General features: G+C 36.6%; 1 protein-coding gene across 1 annotated transcript; it reads left to right on the top strand.

Moving 5' to 3' along the window:
• The first annotated feature begins 44 nt into the window (after window positions 1-44).
• Window positions 45-14,817, top strand: ARL5B (ADP ribosylation factor like GTPase 5B). The gene is made up of 6 exons (XM_042888612.1): window positions 45-197; window positions 6,947-7,007; window positions 8,331-8,478; window positions 9,937-10,020; window positions 11,643-11,794; window positions 12,919-14,817. Exons 1-6 carry the CDS (start codon window positions 152-154, stop codon window positions 12,965-12,967), a joined length of 540 nt encoding a protein of 179 aa, XP_042744546.1. The 5' UTR covers window positions 45-151; the 3' UTR covers window positions 12,968-14,817.
• The last annotated feature ends 2,158 nt before the right edge of the window (window positions 14,818-16,975 follow it).

Genomic DNA, 16,975 nt, shown 5'->3' on the forward strand with positions numbered 1-16,975 from the left:
GGGCGGCCCCCGGCCAGGGGCGGGGCCTCGCTCGTGCCCGCCTCTTCAACCGTCCGCCCGCCCTCTCGTCGTCGCATCTGCCCGGTGCCGCCGCTGTACACTCCGCCGCCTCTCTGGGCTCTGTGTGCCGCGAGGTGAGCCTGGGCCAGGCATGGGCCTGATCTTCGCCAAGCTGTGGAGTCTCTTTGGGAACCAAGGTGGGCGCCGGGCTGGCTCCGGGAAATGCGGCGGGGCTGAGCGTGGGCGCGGAGCGCTGGGGAGGTGAGGGGCTGTGGGCGGGGGGGGGGGGTTCCTCTTGCGGTGGGTTTCCCTGGGGACGCGTCCGGACAGAACTCGGGCTTCGCCCTTTGTAGCGCTCTGGGCGCTGGCTGTGCTGTGCTTCGCCGTCCGAGCCGCTTTGTTTCTCGGTTTGTTTCTCGCTCTCCCGGGCTGCTCGCGGCAGCGCTGAAAGACAGCGGGGCCTGCAGGGTGCCCGGAGCCGTGCGTCGGGGCCGGCCGTTGCTTCCCGATATCCGTTCTAACCGAGAGAGCGGCCGCCGCTTTAGTGGGCGATCGGGGCCGCGTTTCTAAACTGAAGTCTGCTACTGAAATCACAGTGTTTTTATCTTTAGTTTGGAGGCAAAAAAAACAAAAAACAAAAACAAAAACAAGCAAACAAAAAAACCAACAAACTTGCTTTGGGTCCTTTGAGGTGAAGTTCTGTTTGAGTTTTGGCAAAAGCCGCTAGTTGAATGCGTTCAATGACCCAAGAAAATCACTTCTCATGCCAAGAATGGAAAGAGCGTCGGGGACAGCTTTGTCCCTAATGCACCCAAATGCTTTGTGCTCTGTGTTCAGCTTTGATGTCCAGAACTTGGAGCCGCCACTGCCTTCAGCTCAGTTATCACGAAAACAAAATTTGTTATGGTATCTATTTGTTTTCAAGAATCTTGCTTACCTCGCCCTCTTTGGTTAGAGAATAAAATACTTAACGCAATTTGTTCTCTGTATTGATTTTCCTTGAGGCCCCGAGTTTGGAGCAGCCAAAATGATGATGTTATTGCTCTGCTATCAGGTTTCAAAACACGTGCTCCATTCCCATTTTCAATTTACTACATTCCTACTTCAAAAATTGCAACACTTTTGTTGTCGTTGTCTTCCACATCACACTCTTTTGCCAAAACAGTTTCGCAAGGTTCACCTTGTATCCCTTTAATAGTCATACCACCATGAGTGAATGTATTCTGTTCTGATTCTGCAAATAGCTGAGGCAGCCTCAGCATGCGGACTTATTAATATCTGTCTGCCAAACTGTCTTCCCATGGCAGGGAGCAGGAAGAGGTTCCAAGCCATTTATCTCTCCCATGCCTTAATGTTGATCCTGAAGACTTCAAATGGAGTTTTATAAATGAATATTTTACTTTTACTTTACTTGAAGATTATTTTTTTTATCTGAACTGGAAAACCCATTTGAAAAAATTCAAGGTATCCTCCCTTAGCCCCCTTTAGGTCTCCACAAAGCTCTTAAATACTCCCTTGTGTTTTTTTGTTTTTTAATTAAATACTGTGATTTGCTGCTCCCTTCCCTCAAGGACTCCACCAGGATGTGCAGAGAGCTAATTAGAAGTGGCTCTTACTGTTGATCCATATGGTCCCCTATGATGGCAGTACTTATCCTCAGGAAGAGAATAAGAGTTGCCGCTCCATTGTTTTGGTTTCTTTCTTTGTTAGTATGTGATGACGTCCATTTCATTAGTGAGGGGGGGGGAAGTCTTTGTATATTAATTCCTGAAAGGAAAGCAGTTCTTAATACGTTAAAATATTTTAACCATTAATATGGTAGTTACAATGGATGAGTCACTACTGTGAAATCCTTACCTTTTGGCTTTTATCCCAATGGGAGGTTTATGGGTTTTCTTCATGTTTTGTTGTTCTCTCCATCTTCAGTCTCACTGCAGCAAATGGAGAGTAAAGCAAGTTTTATTTTGTGATCAAAATTGAAATTTTACCCTAGAAAACTCTCATTGACCATAATTTTTTGACTCATCAGATAGGGTTTTCCTCTCTAAATAGTTATCATCATTATGACTATGGAGAAAATAATAATAATAAAGATAGTAATTACTGAGTTGGATTTTGTTGCTTTTCAAGTTGTATGTGAGCTCAGAGCATTCCTAAGTTGGCCCATGAAACTGTTGAGTATGGTCAAAATAATTACATTAGCAAATCAGAGGGACAGATAAACCCAGGTGTGTGTGGAGCACAGCATTGGTTTGTCAAGGCTAGCATGGATGGTGCTAGTAGGCTGAGGCAGCAGATGCTGGCAAAATGCAGACAAAATAAAGATTTAGCAAGTGTCATCTGGCTTCCTTCAAGTGGAGAACGGTGGAGGAGGAATGCTAAAGTGCTAGAAGATGTGTACAGGAAGTCATGGGCATTTCATTCCAGTATTAATTATGCACTGCAGCTTTGCTTTATGTAAAGGTGTATTGTAGCTGTGCTGAAAATGCCAAATCTAAAAGGTGTTTGATCAATAATTTCTAGACAGCTAAATGCAATGAAGAATTATCAAGCAGTGAATTAATGCTGATAATTTCTGTGGCGAACATCTGTAAGTCACTTTCTCAAAAGTTTTAATCTTAGAATGCTAACATATAACATACTGGTATACAAAAAAGTCAGGGATCTCCTGGAAAGAGTCCAGTGGAGGGCCACAGAGATGATAAAGGGTCTGGAGTAACTCTCTTGAGAGGAGAGGATGAGCAACCTGGGTCTCTTAGCCTTGAGAAAAGAAGCCTCGGGATCTGATCAATGTCTATAAATATCTAAGGTGTGGGAGACAAAGGGATGAGGGCAGAGCCTTATCAGTGGTGTGTGGTGATAGGATGAAGGGAAATGGCCACGAACTGAACCATAGGGAGTTCTGCACAAATGTGCATAAGAACTTCTTCACGAAAGGGTGATGGAGCACTGGAATGGGCTGCCCAGAGAGATTGTGGAGTCTCCTTCTCTGGAGAGGTTCAGTGCCCACCTGGGTGCCTACCTGTGCAGCCTGGTCTGGGGAGCCTGCTTTGGCAAAGGAGACTTAATGATCTCGATTTAATTGTGCAAATATGTTTAGAAGGATTTGTTTCCAGTTTGAGTGTCGAGTAGCCTTTGAACAGTGGCATCACTTTCTACTTTTATTTTTTTAATTTGCCTGGATGATAGTAATAGCGGTCAAAACTGTTCCCTGGCCTTATTTAATCTTGTTTTCTGGTCTTCGTGCCTTTTCAGTATGTAATGGCTTTTAATCAAGTCGGAATTAAATGATGTGAACTGGTATGTAGACAGTTTACTTCCAAGAGAAACAATTAGTTTAAAAATAGAGGTTTAAGTTCTTTGTTCAGTGTGACTTACTGATGGCTTCCTGATTATCTCAGTGTATTTTTGAAGTTGGCAAAAAGTAAGGCTTCATGTGTTGTCCCCTGCAGCCATTTCGAGTCTGGTTATAAATTATTTTATGTTCAGGTTGAACTTTTAGCATTTAATTTTAAAATAAATAAAGGCATATATAAGAAAATCGCTTCAGAAATTACGTTCTTACGCGGTGATTCAGTACTCAAATAAGGCAGTCTGCTAAGCAACGTGTAGTATGAATTAGTGGTGGAACGGCACTTACTGCCTTCATGTAAACATAGCGGGGGGAAAAACTTCATGATTAACTTATTCTACCAATGCTCTTTGTGTAACTCTTAATGAAATTATAAAGAAAAAACAAAAGTGAATGCCAGCAGCCCTGATAAAGGTAACTCCTTTCCCAGAACCTTTTTGTGGATGTATGGCCGATGCGGTTCTTTAAAAAGTGCACAAGTTTGTATTTTAAATGTTTTGAATGATAGCTGTTCAGAATACTGTTAGAATAAATGCTGTGATTGTTAAACAAGTAAAGAAAAACTGCCGTAAGAAAAATAATGGTAGGCTCAAAATCAAGGTGATGAACTTCCATAACTCCACGGGTTACTTCGTCTATGCTTGCTGCCAGTCTCCATACTCCACAGTTGGGTTAGCAGAGACCTTTATCTGAAGAAAAAAAAAAAAAAAAACAAATGGATTTTGATTCTGGTGACTGTTGAAGGTTGCTCACGGTTTTTCTTAACATGTATTTTAATAAGTCTGGAAATACAAATTGTATTAAGTTGGGTTATATAGAAGACACTAAGGAAGCTTAGTTAGTGTGGAGAAATCTGTCTTGTATTGAGAAGACTTTAAAGTGTAGTACAGTTCTGTTCCTTCTGCCTTCTCTTTCTTACACAAACTTATGTCTACCTTCTGTCTTCAGCTTTGAAGCTTTTAACATCATTTTTCTTATCAACTGGATGTGCTGTTTTTGTCTCACAACCTGATAACTATCAGTATTCTTTCACTTACTTCTTCATTCGGGTATATTGGAAGAAAAGATTCTTGCCCATCGCTAAAGAAATCAGGGGTTTGTAGGTTTGGGGTTTTTTGTTTGTTTGTTTTGTTTGTTTTTCAATTTAGGAAGATCCAAAACTGTGATAACTGAATCTTCAGATTTGAGTCCCTTGATGAAACCCTTCTACGGAAGAATATTTAAGAATATGTTTAGGAATATTTATCAGTAATATTTTGAAGAAAAGAACATATGTCTTTTTTTTCTGATATCTGCAAGATCATCCCCACTTTCATGTCACGTTGTAATAATAAATCAGTCTCACAGCAGTTTTTTAATGGTATTACATATGTATATTGTTTTAAACAAGCACCCAGGAAAGGTTGAATTCTTGAGGTACTTTTAAGCAGTAGTCTAGTAATGTCTCTCATGTGTTTACTTACTTTTTATATTCATTCCTATTACACTTTTTTCCTGTTTGTGTTTTTTTTTTTTACCTCATTTATGAAGAATCTGCTCTTGTGCTCTAGTAATTGCCTTATTAATTTTATTCTCCCGATTGCCAAGACCACAATGGACTGGGAAGATATTATGGCTATGGTCCTAACTGTGTTTGAATATCAGCCAGTGCAAGGGAAAAGCCTGGGTTAGTTTTTAAGTGCAGAACACAGAGAGAATAGAAATCACTGCCTGTGATTTACATCATAATCAACCTTTTTCTTACGTAAAGAATCTGCCTTCAACTGATTGCTCTTGTAAACAAGTACTTGTTTAAAATTTTGTTCAATCTTTATAGGGCAGTTCTTAAGTTCATATCTTTTTCCTTATGTGTACAAGTAAAAATTCCATAACCTAACCAAACTAGATAGAGATTTGACTTCCCTGTATGTTTGTGATTTCCATCATCATAGGTGACTATTTTGAAAGCAGTAATAAAAGATGGAGACTGCTGCTTTCATCACTTAAATTTCATCCCTATGTCATTAATTAAACGCTTAGGATTTGTTTATGCATATTCAGTTACTGAATAAAATACTTCTTGACTACAGTGACACAGACAAGCTCTGCCTGTTGTCATCCCCTCCTTTAGTACTGAACCGTTTACCCATGTTCCCTCCCCCCCAAATCTGCCATTAGTGTTGAACCATTTCTGAAAGCCACTGATTGGTAAAACTCATTTGAATGGTGAACGGTTAAAAGAATTTATTTTTTTCCTTACTTTAAATAGGGTGGTAGTGTTTTGTCGAATGCTTCTGATGTTCATTCCTAAGCAAGGCTCTGCATTCCATTGCAAAGCTGGAAAGAGCAGACAAAACACCAAACTGGAATTGTTTTGTTTTTTCCTCCTTGAAAATAATGCAAACAGAGCATTGCAGAGGTAGCATTGATAGTCTAGTAGGCTACAGGTGGAAACATGGTCAATTTTAATCAAGGGAAGCATATTTCTGTGCTAAACTTTGAAAGCCCTTTAAATGTAACTGAATTTGAAAGAGAAGACAGTCTAGTTACATTGAATGATTTATTAGGCTTGAAAGCAGAGAGGCTTTCATACTATTTATGTGTTGAGGAAGGTGGTTAATTAGTGGTGTCTCTACTTAAGTGGATAAAAGAATTACTGGACTTCAGGCCTGGAAAAGTTATTTCCTTAGGATACGTTGGCAGGATGCAGCAGAAGGGAAATTAGTACAGGGAAATAGGTAATACTTGTTGGAGTATATCTCATAGGAAAAAAAATAAATCTAAAGACTGGTCACAAGTTTTTTTATTTTTACAAGTTTTCCTTATGTTATATTTGTAACCTCTCTCTATTCTCAAGTGCTTTGGTTTTTATCAACAAGCAGATCAGTATCTTCTAACTTCAGATATGTATAAAAAAAATCACATTGTAATTGGCTGTCGTTGTATTTGAAATTCTAAAAAGGAGTACAAAGAATATGTTCTGGAGTTCTCTGTTTCCCCTGCGCTGGGGACATCCACTATTATATAAAGAGAACTTTTCAGAGTTGGAGTGCTGGAAATTGGGATTTATTGAAAATACAGCTTCCTCCTTTTACCATGCAAATGGTAGCAGTTCCTTAACTATTGGCTGCTGTTAACCCTTATGACTTAGACTGTGCTTGCAGCAATCTTTGGATGTGCTTTGCGTGACTGAGGAGCAGCAGACTCATCCATGCTCTGGAAAACTAGCTCTTGGTAAATTCTCAGTAACTTTAGGTGATTTGACTGTGTTGAATTACAAGTGTTAATATGGATGTTTCTTTCAAGTGAATGATTTTATTTCTATTTATCTTTCTAAAATGGATATATTTTTAAATGAAGTAACCGTATGGGTAAGCCTTCCTTATGAAGGAAAGCCGTATGAAGGCTTCCAATGCTGATTTGTCCTTAAGCTGTGCTCCCCAGAAGGTAGTTTTGGTTATATTTTTTTTTTTTTTTTTTTTTTTCTCTGGAGGCTGTGCAGGCTATTGAACTTGGGCAAAAGTGCTGTTGCTTTCTCAATTGAGGAAAAAGTGATTAACCAGAATTATTATTATTTCCACTAGTTCATTCTTGTCTTTCTTTCCTTATACGCAGAGCATAAAGTAATCATAGTGGGGCTTGATAATGCTGGAAAGACGACCATTCTTTACCAGTTGTAAGTATACATACTGTTGGTGGGCTGTATTTGTGGTAGGCTGATGGCTGGACTGGATGACCTTAGGAGTCTTTTCCAGCCTTAATGATTCTATCATTCAGATTTGTTACATGTTAGTATTTGTCACTAATTTAATGTTGAATATTCCATTTTGCAACCTACCAGAATCTCTAGGGCTGTGCTAAATCACATGCTAAGTGGCATTAGTTGTTCTGAACATGCTTGGTTTGACATCCAAAGTGAAGGAACTGCAGTGTTTTTACACTGAATTATAAATTAATTATTATTAATTAGTTATTAAAATTATATATGCAAACGACCTGCAAATTGCCTTGTTATCAAAGCCTGTTTGCCTGTTTTTATTACTAAGAATTGAAAAATAATAATAATAATAATAATAATAATAATCCTGTGACCACGAAATGGAGAGAACTTGATTTTTAAATTAATGAGAATTGTAGCCACCCTGTATAATCCATGAATGTTTCCAAATGTTTCCTGTTCGCAATGTCTAAGACTTGTGATGCAAGATTTCCTAATAATAGTATTTCATTGCACTTGGGTCCTACCATAAACTTTTTCAGTAGCATCACTGCACTGTGTTGTATCACTCCCAAATCTTGCCAGCCTTGCAGGAATATCTGTGATAAATCCAAGGATATTGACAGGAACCTGGTTACTGTTGGTGACTGCAGATAAGGGGAAGTACATAATGAATTGGCTATCCATATATGAAGGCAACAGAGGATACCTTTTAAAAGATAAAACAAAAAAAGCCCCTTCCTATCTACTTTGCCAAAGCTTGAAGGTAGAACTGAGAAATTCTCAGCTAAGAAACCAGGGGATCCTGGTCTGAGGTCAGGTTGTGAAGTCGAGTGCTTTGATTACACTGTATTTTGATTTGTTTTTTGCACAATTGAATGTTCTTTTTATTTGCAATCTTCAGAAATCACAACTTCTCCTTTTGAAACATGCATTTTAAGAACCCAGTAGTGTCTTTTTAATGAGAGAGCACTGTTAAATTGCAGGTGCATCTGCATTTGTTACAAGGCTTTTAACGTGCTTACTTCCCATTGCTGGTATCTGTAGTGTGATACAAAAACAAGACAAGAATTTTGTCAACCATAGTCTCCAAGCTAAATTCACATTTAACTAATCTCTTTACTTCATTACCTTAAGAATGTGAATGTGTAACTTGAAAAATTCCTAGTCTTTCAACTTCTTTATTGAAGTTAGAAATGCTTTTGCAACATATTTCTTGTTATTGACAAGCCTTGTGAATTTTACTGACCGGTCCTTATGGTGTGCTGTTGTTTCCTTTAGCTTAATGAATGAAGTGGTTCATACTTCTCCAACCATAGGAAGCAATGTAGAAGAAATAGTGGTGAAAAATACCCATTTCTTAATGTGGGATATTGGAGGACAAGAATCGTTAAGGTCATCATGGAATACCTACTATTCAAACACAGAGGTATGAAAAGCTTCTTTGAAATACGCAGATTCGGTACATTTGTTTAAAATTATGGGTTTTTTTTTAAACTAGAAATACTGATAGTTTTTATGAAGTTTGTAGCTGTATTGTTTTTATCTTTTTAAGAAGAAACAAATCCGCAAACCATGATGTGTTTCCGAAATGAAGCCAATTTCCTCGTAACATTTTACGTTCTAGGCAATATAATGACCTTAAATGAAATTAAAAATTAAATTGAGGTCTTAAGTGTTCTTTTCCAGTGGATTATAAAGCAAATTCTACTATGTACTTTATAAAATTCAGTGAGGATTGCAGTAGTTAACCTAAATTCAGTACATCTGGTCTGAAAAGCTTTTGAGGTAATAATAATTAAGGATAATGAACAAAACTCTCATCTAGGCAGCAGAATTTAGAAAGTATCAGCTTGTGGCTTTTATTCAAAGGAAAGGAGATCCTAGCTGTGTAGAAGTCACAAGGTATTGGTAATGCACCATGGTTTGAAAGAACTTACCAATGGCCAAAATGTTACAAATGCAATATTTGTTCACTGGATGTGAACACTGAATTGTGTATGGATGTTGCATAATGTATACAAAATATTTAAGAAAACATTACTGACTGTCACAGTCTTTTTTTTTTTTTTTTTTTCTATTATAAGGCTGTGAACTAGAAGGAATAGAGAAAGTGAGATTAAAGAGTAACTTTCACACTAGTGAGAATTGCCTCCCATGGTAAATCTTGTGTGTAGCAGTGTTTCAGGAAGTGCCTGGCCACGTGAATGCCTGGCAAGCATAAAAAGGGTAAAATCACTGCCATAGCTGTCTCTGAGTACCTAACTACAAGGTGCTAAGTTGTAAGAAGCTAACTTAATAAGGTTAAGGTATTGTGCAATAACATCATGCAAAACCCTCCAGGTAAATAGCTTTCTTGAGGTCTGCTGTACAATTCTGAAATAACTTTTTTTTTTTTTTTTTAATTCATGTGAGTTATATAGTGGTGAATTGCTAAAAGTTCTTTCAAAATAAAGATTTTTTTGTTGTTGTTTTTCTGAGCATACCAGTAGTAGTGGGCAGGAATAGCTGTTTTCATTGGTAAATGTGTAGCAGGTCATCCAGATTGTAAGAGTGATCCATGATCTGTAGGATCCACTATCTCCTTTTGGTACCTGCGCCACTATTTTGCTTATGATGCAGGGACTGAAAATCCAACTGGAAGATTTAACTGCAGTACACAGAAATAGATCTTAATGGCAGTGCTGAAATGCACAGTCAGTCTCTGTGTATGATTCCTGGGGCTCTAGTGAAAGACTGTAACAGTGAACCTCTTGTTCTATTTTCTAACATGTTCAGAAAGTCCACTTCTGTGTCATGTAGAAAGACCTGTGGTAATGGTCTCTTGAAAACATGATTTCTGTAACTGAGACTTTGTACTTATGTTTTATGCTATTTTTTTCCTTAGTTCATCATTCTCGTTGTTGACAGCATTGACAGAGAGCGACTTTCTATTACAAAAGAAGAACTTTATAGAATGCTGGCTCATGAGGTAAGCTAGGGATTGGGACAGTTGCTTTCTTTTGTGATGAACAGTCTAATAGCATTACATGCTTCCTATGTTAACGAAAGTCAAACTGACAGAAAAATTGAGCTTTTATGTGCATGCCTGTTGGGCATGGTTTAGAACTGTATGTTAAGCGTAAATAGAAAAACTGTAATGAAGCAATCTTCTAGTGTAATTGTAATGTAATTGTAATCAAATCAGCTTTTACTTGATTATAATTAAATCGCTCTTTGTAAATCTTGAACTTGTATCTTGAATTTTAGTTACTTCATGTTAGTGTCATTGGCTATTATTGTTCTCTACTGCTTTTTTACTTAATGGTGAAAATTAAAAAATAAATATATAGGCAATTTGATTTCTCTTGTTTTAATTCTGTTTCTTAAAATTAAGTACCATATACAATACTGTGGGAACATTCAGTTTTCTTCTGAATTATTTTATTTGTAGCTTTATGTTATATTGGGGTCTCTGTTTAGGAATATATTGGATTAGGCAAAATACATTAAAACCTCCAGTAATCACACTCTAGCTGACTTAGGGTTGTTTTAAAATCTTAAATATCTTTGCAGAAAAAGTATTTGGTGCAGTGCAAAGGATCCATTGAGTTAATTTCTCTAGGGGATTTGCAGTGTTTCAAATAAACTTGGAAGTAAAAACTCTTTCATGTAGTTTGAATCTGGACAAGGAGCAAATATCTTACCTAAAAAGGTGGAAAGATGGCTTTTTGTGATGAAACTTAAATTGTAATTCACTAGTTACTAGTGTTGTAAGGTCTCAGATTGTCATCTGTCATCTCTTGGAAATTACTTCATTGTAATGAAGTCGACTTGTAATAGTGAATTTTCATCTTTAGACCATGTACATTTTTGTTTTTCTATTGGTGGAAAAATTATCTTGAAACTTTAAGACATATCTAAATATGGTAAACACTTGTAATTGATGCTACCAGCTGCCTGCATATTATGTTATTTTTCCCTTCTTTGCTCCTAAACCTGAGCATCTCCAGCTCTTGTTTCATTGCTTTGTGGAATCCTAATTTCCATACAGGGGGCAAACAATTTTGTATTAACTTCTGGGTTTTTGTTGTTGTTGTTTTTGTTTTTCCCTAGAGCTGCAGCAGCATTATTAGAAATCTCTTTGGAACAGTAGAATTTTAAAAGTAGTTAACTTAGTTTAAGTTGTTACTTTTTGTTTACCAGCACAGAACCTGTTTAATGAAGTGGAAACTAATTTCAAGGAAATGATATCTAGCATTTTCTGTTTGAATAGCATATGATACAGATTTTAGGATGTTTATCTGGTGATAATTCTGCTGTCTGGATGATGTGGAGCTCTGCAAAATGCATGTTAACAAGACTCCATTTAATTAACTTATGGACAAAACCAAAAGAGTAGCAATATTATGCATGATGATTTGATTTCCTGTGCTGGAAAATACCTCAAAATAAATTGTTTTCTTCAGTAATGTAATCAATTTCTAATGCTGTAAGCCTGTTGTAACAACATGGTACTATGTAACTGTAGCTTGAATGCAGTTCTTCTGAGAAATATAGTTAACACTGTAGCTTGTTAGTATAACAATTGTGTGTATTCTAAATTACTTTTAGGATTTACGGAAGGCTGCAGTTCTCATCTTTGCAAACAAGCAGGACATGAAGGGTTGCATGACAGCTGCTGAAATATCTACATACCTCACCCTTAGCTCCATAAAGGATCACCCATGGCACATTCAGTCTTGTTGTGCTTTGACAGGAGAAGGGTAAATTTTTACTATTTAAGTACATGTAACATGTGATAAATGGGGTCACTGTTTTTTTTATCTTGATTTTTAAAGTTGTTTACTAACATTTAATACTTAAAGTCTTTTCAGCTGTGTTGTACAGTTTTTAAAGCTGTGTGATCTTGTGGCATCACAAATAGTACAACTGAGTATTGAGGAGTAGGAAGATCTTTCTCAATTCTGGCATGAAGTATTTTCTAATGTAAAGTATTAAAATACATGAAGTATTTTTCTAATGTAAAGTGATTGGCAACTTTCATTTGTAGGATGAGATGGGCTGGTAAGAATTGACTCTTTTTTAATTGAATCTTTGGATTGCATTGTTTTGTTCTGAGAGTTAACTCTACTTACTTCCTACCAGTTTTGCCAAGGTCAGTTTTGAATTGTTAATGTATGAATTTAGATCTTTGAACATGCTGCTGTTCAGGAAAAGAGAAATTTTTGAACAGCAGTTTAGAAACATTGATCATCCACACTTTCTTACAAAAAATAATAAATCAAAATGAATAACTAGAATTTCTCTAGAATAACTGGACTGTGACAGTAGCGATGCCAACTCATTTTAAAAAAAAAAAAAAATCCTGTTAGTTCACTAGCTGGAATTCTCTTCAGAGTCTGGGAGAGATCTAATCTAGGGATACATCTAGAAATGCAGATTGAGAGAGAAGGCAGGTTAGATCCCATGCAGTCCTGGTGTTCAATTAAAAACTAGCTTACAGTTTTGTATGGAGCTGTTGAATTCTTAATACAATGCCTTTTCTTGAACCAGTTCAGTCTGAGTAACCTACTCTTTGTCTTTTACTCCTAGTCTGAAAAGTCTGTAGTGTTCAAGGAGACAGTTTCTCATTATATGGTCCCATATTTCTAAGTAAGTGAAAAGTAGCATCTTTTAGCTGTAGAAGAAAATAAGTGAGAGAGTGTCCAGCCTCCATGAAATAGCATGCTTGATCAACTTTTTATTGTTAATGCCTAGGAAGGCTTAGCTTTATTTATTCAGTTCATAATTCCAATTTGATTTATTTATTTTTAGTAGTTTATTTTAAGAACGCTTTTAAGATGTTGGAACAAAACTAGTACCAATATAGTGTATCTCTATCTTTCAGGTTATGCCAAGGCTTGGAGTGGATGACCTCCCGCATTGGAGTGAGATAGCTGTTTGTTTTTTTATTCAAAGGAAGAGACTTCTGTTTATCCTGTGAACATGTACATTTTTCAGTACTTCTGGCTGCTGAGCCAGTGACCATGTTTAATTTATATCAGCCAATCTCCAAACTGTACTTGAATCAAGTGCAGTTGAACTGAAACAAAGTATTTTCTTAACATTTTTTAATACACTAATCTTCAACTGGATGGACATATGTGAATCTGTTTTTAAACATTTAAATTTCTCTGACTATGTATTCTAACTTTTTCAGTGATAGCTTTTTAAAATGTTTTTTCATTGCCAATATTTCATACTACTTCTTTCTAAAAAGTTTCTATAACTTACTAACATAAATCTAGATATTTTGTTTAATAATGGCAGAAGTAGTTAGTAGGTTGACTTTACTCTGGTGTTGTTTTTAGTTTCCAAAGTTGGGCTTCTTGGAATATCAGTGGAGTTCTACTCAGCACAATGGTTAATAGATATTAATGCCAAATTTTAAATGCTGAAGGAGTTAGTTGTAGTTAATATTAAGGCAGCTTTTAACCTGGTATATAATTTAATTTCTGCCTTAAAAGAAATCTATTATTCTCATTTTGTTTGGTGAGTAGTTGTAGCTTAGGATTCCTTTTTGTTTACCTGAAAATAGATCTTTGCACAGTGAATAAGTTTTCTTATTTAGTGTTGGTTTATTCATTTAGACCTTGAAAACTTTTTTTTTTTTTAAATAAACCTCTTGATAATTATATTTGGAACCATGGCAGTCAGTTTTATGTGTAGACTTGTTGTAATCTGTTAACATTTTGAATACTGTATATACATGAGCCTTACCTTTTTGGTAAGAGTGATGTTTTCCAAATGAATGTATACTCAAAAGGGAAGCCAGACACAAACAGAACAAAATCATGGTGCTACATCTATGGACTTCACAATGAAGCTTATCTTGACATTTATGTGAATGTTTTCAGTTTTCATTGCAGAGAAAATATATTGCCTTGTTGTTTTTTTTTTTTTAATCTTATTTGTGGGAGTGGAGAACTAATTCTATACTTTGTGAAACTTAGGAACTGGAAGTTTAAAAAGTAGAGAGCTTCCAATTAAAAAACAGGTGGCAAAAGGTTGGGCTTAATAACTCTTAATTCAACTTGAAGGTGATAGAATTAGGTCTGTAAAGAGAATCTGAAACAAATGGGTTAACTAATTGAGCACATTAGGTACAAACAAAGCCCAAACCCAGAGGGGAGAAAAAGAAAAGAACAAAACTAGGCTCTCAATTACTAGTGCAATCCCACCAGCAACGAGATACATAATCTACATAAATGCTTGGCAGGCTTCCAAAGGAGATGTTCTGTACTTATGCATGCCTGAACACTGCTTGGAGCCTGGTCATTAGAAACATTTCACTAATTGGCTGGAGTTCTTTAATGATAAAATGGTTTTGATAATTTCAAGAACAGTGAGTTTAAAAAAAAAAAAAAGTTTTAAATTTTGTAAATTTTCAATTTAGTTCCATTTATATTTGAACAAAGCCTTAAGAAACTTAAAAAATACCATCAAATACATTGTGCTAAAAGGAGGCTCAGAATACATCTGGAATTGGTGATTGGTTGAACAAAGTTATGTATTAGTGCTGGCTAGCAAAAGTCGCATTCGAGAGAAAGACTGTGTTGACTGTCAAGTCAAAATGTGCAGAAAACAATGTAGACCAAAGCTATACTTCAGAAAAAAAAAAAAAAAGGAAGTTAAAGATCTGATGCTAAAGCTTCTTGCTGTGAAGTTCATGCTAACTGTTCAAATTCATGAAAGTAAGTTTTGTTCTTAAATTATAAATGAAAAAATAAACGATACTGTGAATGGGTTTCTTGTTTGGTGACTTTCCATTTGTAATTTAAATTTATTTTCAGTTTGATGTTTGTATAATTTAGGATGTAATCTTGTATATTTAGCAATTCACGGCTGGTTCTTCCTTATTAGAATTTAATTTAAAGAAGTTTTAGTTCCTTATCACTTCTTAAAGACCTTTGAATACCTTTACAGGGAAAGTAATTTTTGACAATAGCAATGAATTTTACCAGCTTTCTTATTAGTTTATTACAACAGTTTTCCATTTATGATATCCGCTTGCCAACAGCATTGCTGCTTTTTGATGCAGAATTTTTGAGTTGGTATTCTTCATTCATCACTTTCAGAGCCTAAAACACTGCCTACAAAGGTAAAATGTAATTTTTTAAAAATAAATTCTAGTAAGGTATATTTGCAATCTGTAGTGACTGTGAACAATATGATAGAGAAGGGAAGGAAAACTGTTTCCTCCTCAGCTGCAGAAGACCCAATGAGTATCCTAAATGGTACAAAAAGGAAATACAAAACTTTCTGTAAAACTTATTTACTGTGTACACACTTATTAACAAAACGTATGCAGTTTTTCACATAATCATAGAATGGTTGAGGCTGTAAAGGATCTATGCAGTACATGAAACCCTACTTCCTGCCATTTAGAGGACCACCTGAGGCAGGATGCTGGGACCACATCCATGTGACTTTTGAAGATCTTCAAGGACTGAGACTCTTACATCTTTCTGGGAAACCTCTATCAGTGCTGCTGGTAATATTTTGCCTAATGTAGCCATGAATAATTTTAGCCTTGTTAGCATCAACAAACTTCTGGGAAAAAAAAAAAAAGTCAGTGCTGAGAAAGCTGCAGCATTACAAAACAACCCACTTTAAAGTTGATCAGGTTTAACTGAACCACTTATCCATTTTAAAACAAAAATTCTGCTGTCAAACCGGTGCCCTTCTTCCCAGAGTTCACTTATGGTCTGTGTTCGTTGCCTCTGGTCCTGCCACTGGTTACCACTGACAGGACTGGCTCTGTCCTCTTCACACAAATACTTGAGGTATTTTTCCATGTCAATGAGGTCCTATTTGAGCCTCCTCTGGGCTGAATAGTCCAGTGTCTCCTCACAGGAAAGATTTTCCAGTTGCTTGACCATCTTGGTGTCCCTACGTAGGACTCTGTCCGTTATGTCCAGGTCTGTCCAATGTGACCTAAATTTGTTTTCAGACAGCTGGAGTCTGAGTCAGCTTTCATAGGCACAAGTTCTCCTTTGACAGAGTGTGACTTCTTCATGATTACTAAGTGTATTAAGTTGAAAGGTCCTAAATGTATATTATTTCCTGACGCATAGCCTGCCTGGCCAAACTCAGTATCTGTGTCACAGTCCCCTTTGATACCTGTCAGCACTGGCAGTTTCTAATTGTCTTTTTCTAATTTCTTCTGCATAGACTTTAAAACTTGCTATCTAACACAGATTTTTGTCCTTCTAGAATGTGTGCTGTCTGAGAGCCCACAGTGACTTATACAGCTTTGTGTTATGCTGCCCTAGTTGGGTTGACACAGTGCTTTCATGCAGTTGTGATCCCTGTTGAAGTTTCATTCCCACTCTTTCCATCCAGATTGTTTATTTTTGGAAATTTCCTGCTGAAGTGTTCAAGAGCTTAGATATTCTCAAAATAGCATTGTTTTTCTCCCCACTTGTTTAAACTGCACATGGTAATGGGAAGAGAACATGGCCAGAGCTATGAAAAATATTTTTAGCAAAATAAAATTAATTGAAGAGTTGTTCTGTAATTTTTTTTTTTTAAAGGGAGCATTTTGCCTTCCATCCTTTCCCTGGGCCAGAATCGGGGCCAGCATCTATTGCAAATGCAGCCACTTCACGGAACATCTTCGTTGGGCACCTGCTTCCTTTTATTCCAGAAAAAGAGTTGCAGCTTTGATCCTGAGGAGACTCTCACATCAGTTCAGCTGTGGGAATATGGGTCTGTGTTTGTTTTATTGAAGTGTGTTTGTTTTAATGTTCCCTTTCAAAGTCAGGAAAACAAATCCAAATGGAAGAGCAGAAAAAGAGCTTGCTTGGATTATTGTGTGTGCATTTGTGTGACTGCACTTAGCATTTTGCTGCTTTTATTCTTTCATGTTAAATTCATGTGATGACGTTTTGATGTTGAGTATT

This window comes from Lagopus leucura, unplaced genomic scaffold, assembly GCF_019238085.1.
Source record: "Lagopus leucura isolate 7727_CA_CO unplaced genomic scaffold, USGS_WTPT01 Super-Scaffold_100157, whole genome shotgun sequence".
In the NCBI taxonomy this organism is placed as follows: Eukaryota; Metazoa; Chordata; class Aves; order Galliformes; family Phasianidae; genus Lagopus; species Lagopus leucura.

What these genes read in the sequence shown, in the direction of transcription:
- ARL5B (XM_042888612.1), top strand. Translation starts at nt 152, where the DNA reads ATGGGCCTGATCTTCGCCAAGCTGTGGAGTCTCTTTGGGAACCAAG. An exon ending in CCTACTATTCAAACACAGAG is followed by an intron (nt 8,479 to 9,936) that starts GTATGAAAAGCT and finishes TTTTTTCCTTAG; the next exon opens with TTCATCATTCTCGTTGTTGA. An exon ending in ATAGAATGCTGGCTCATGAG is followed by an intron (nt 10,021 to 11,642) that starts GTAAGCTAGGGA and finishes AATTACTTTTAG; the next exon opens with GATTTACGGAAGGCTGCAGT.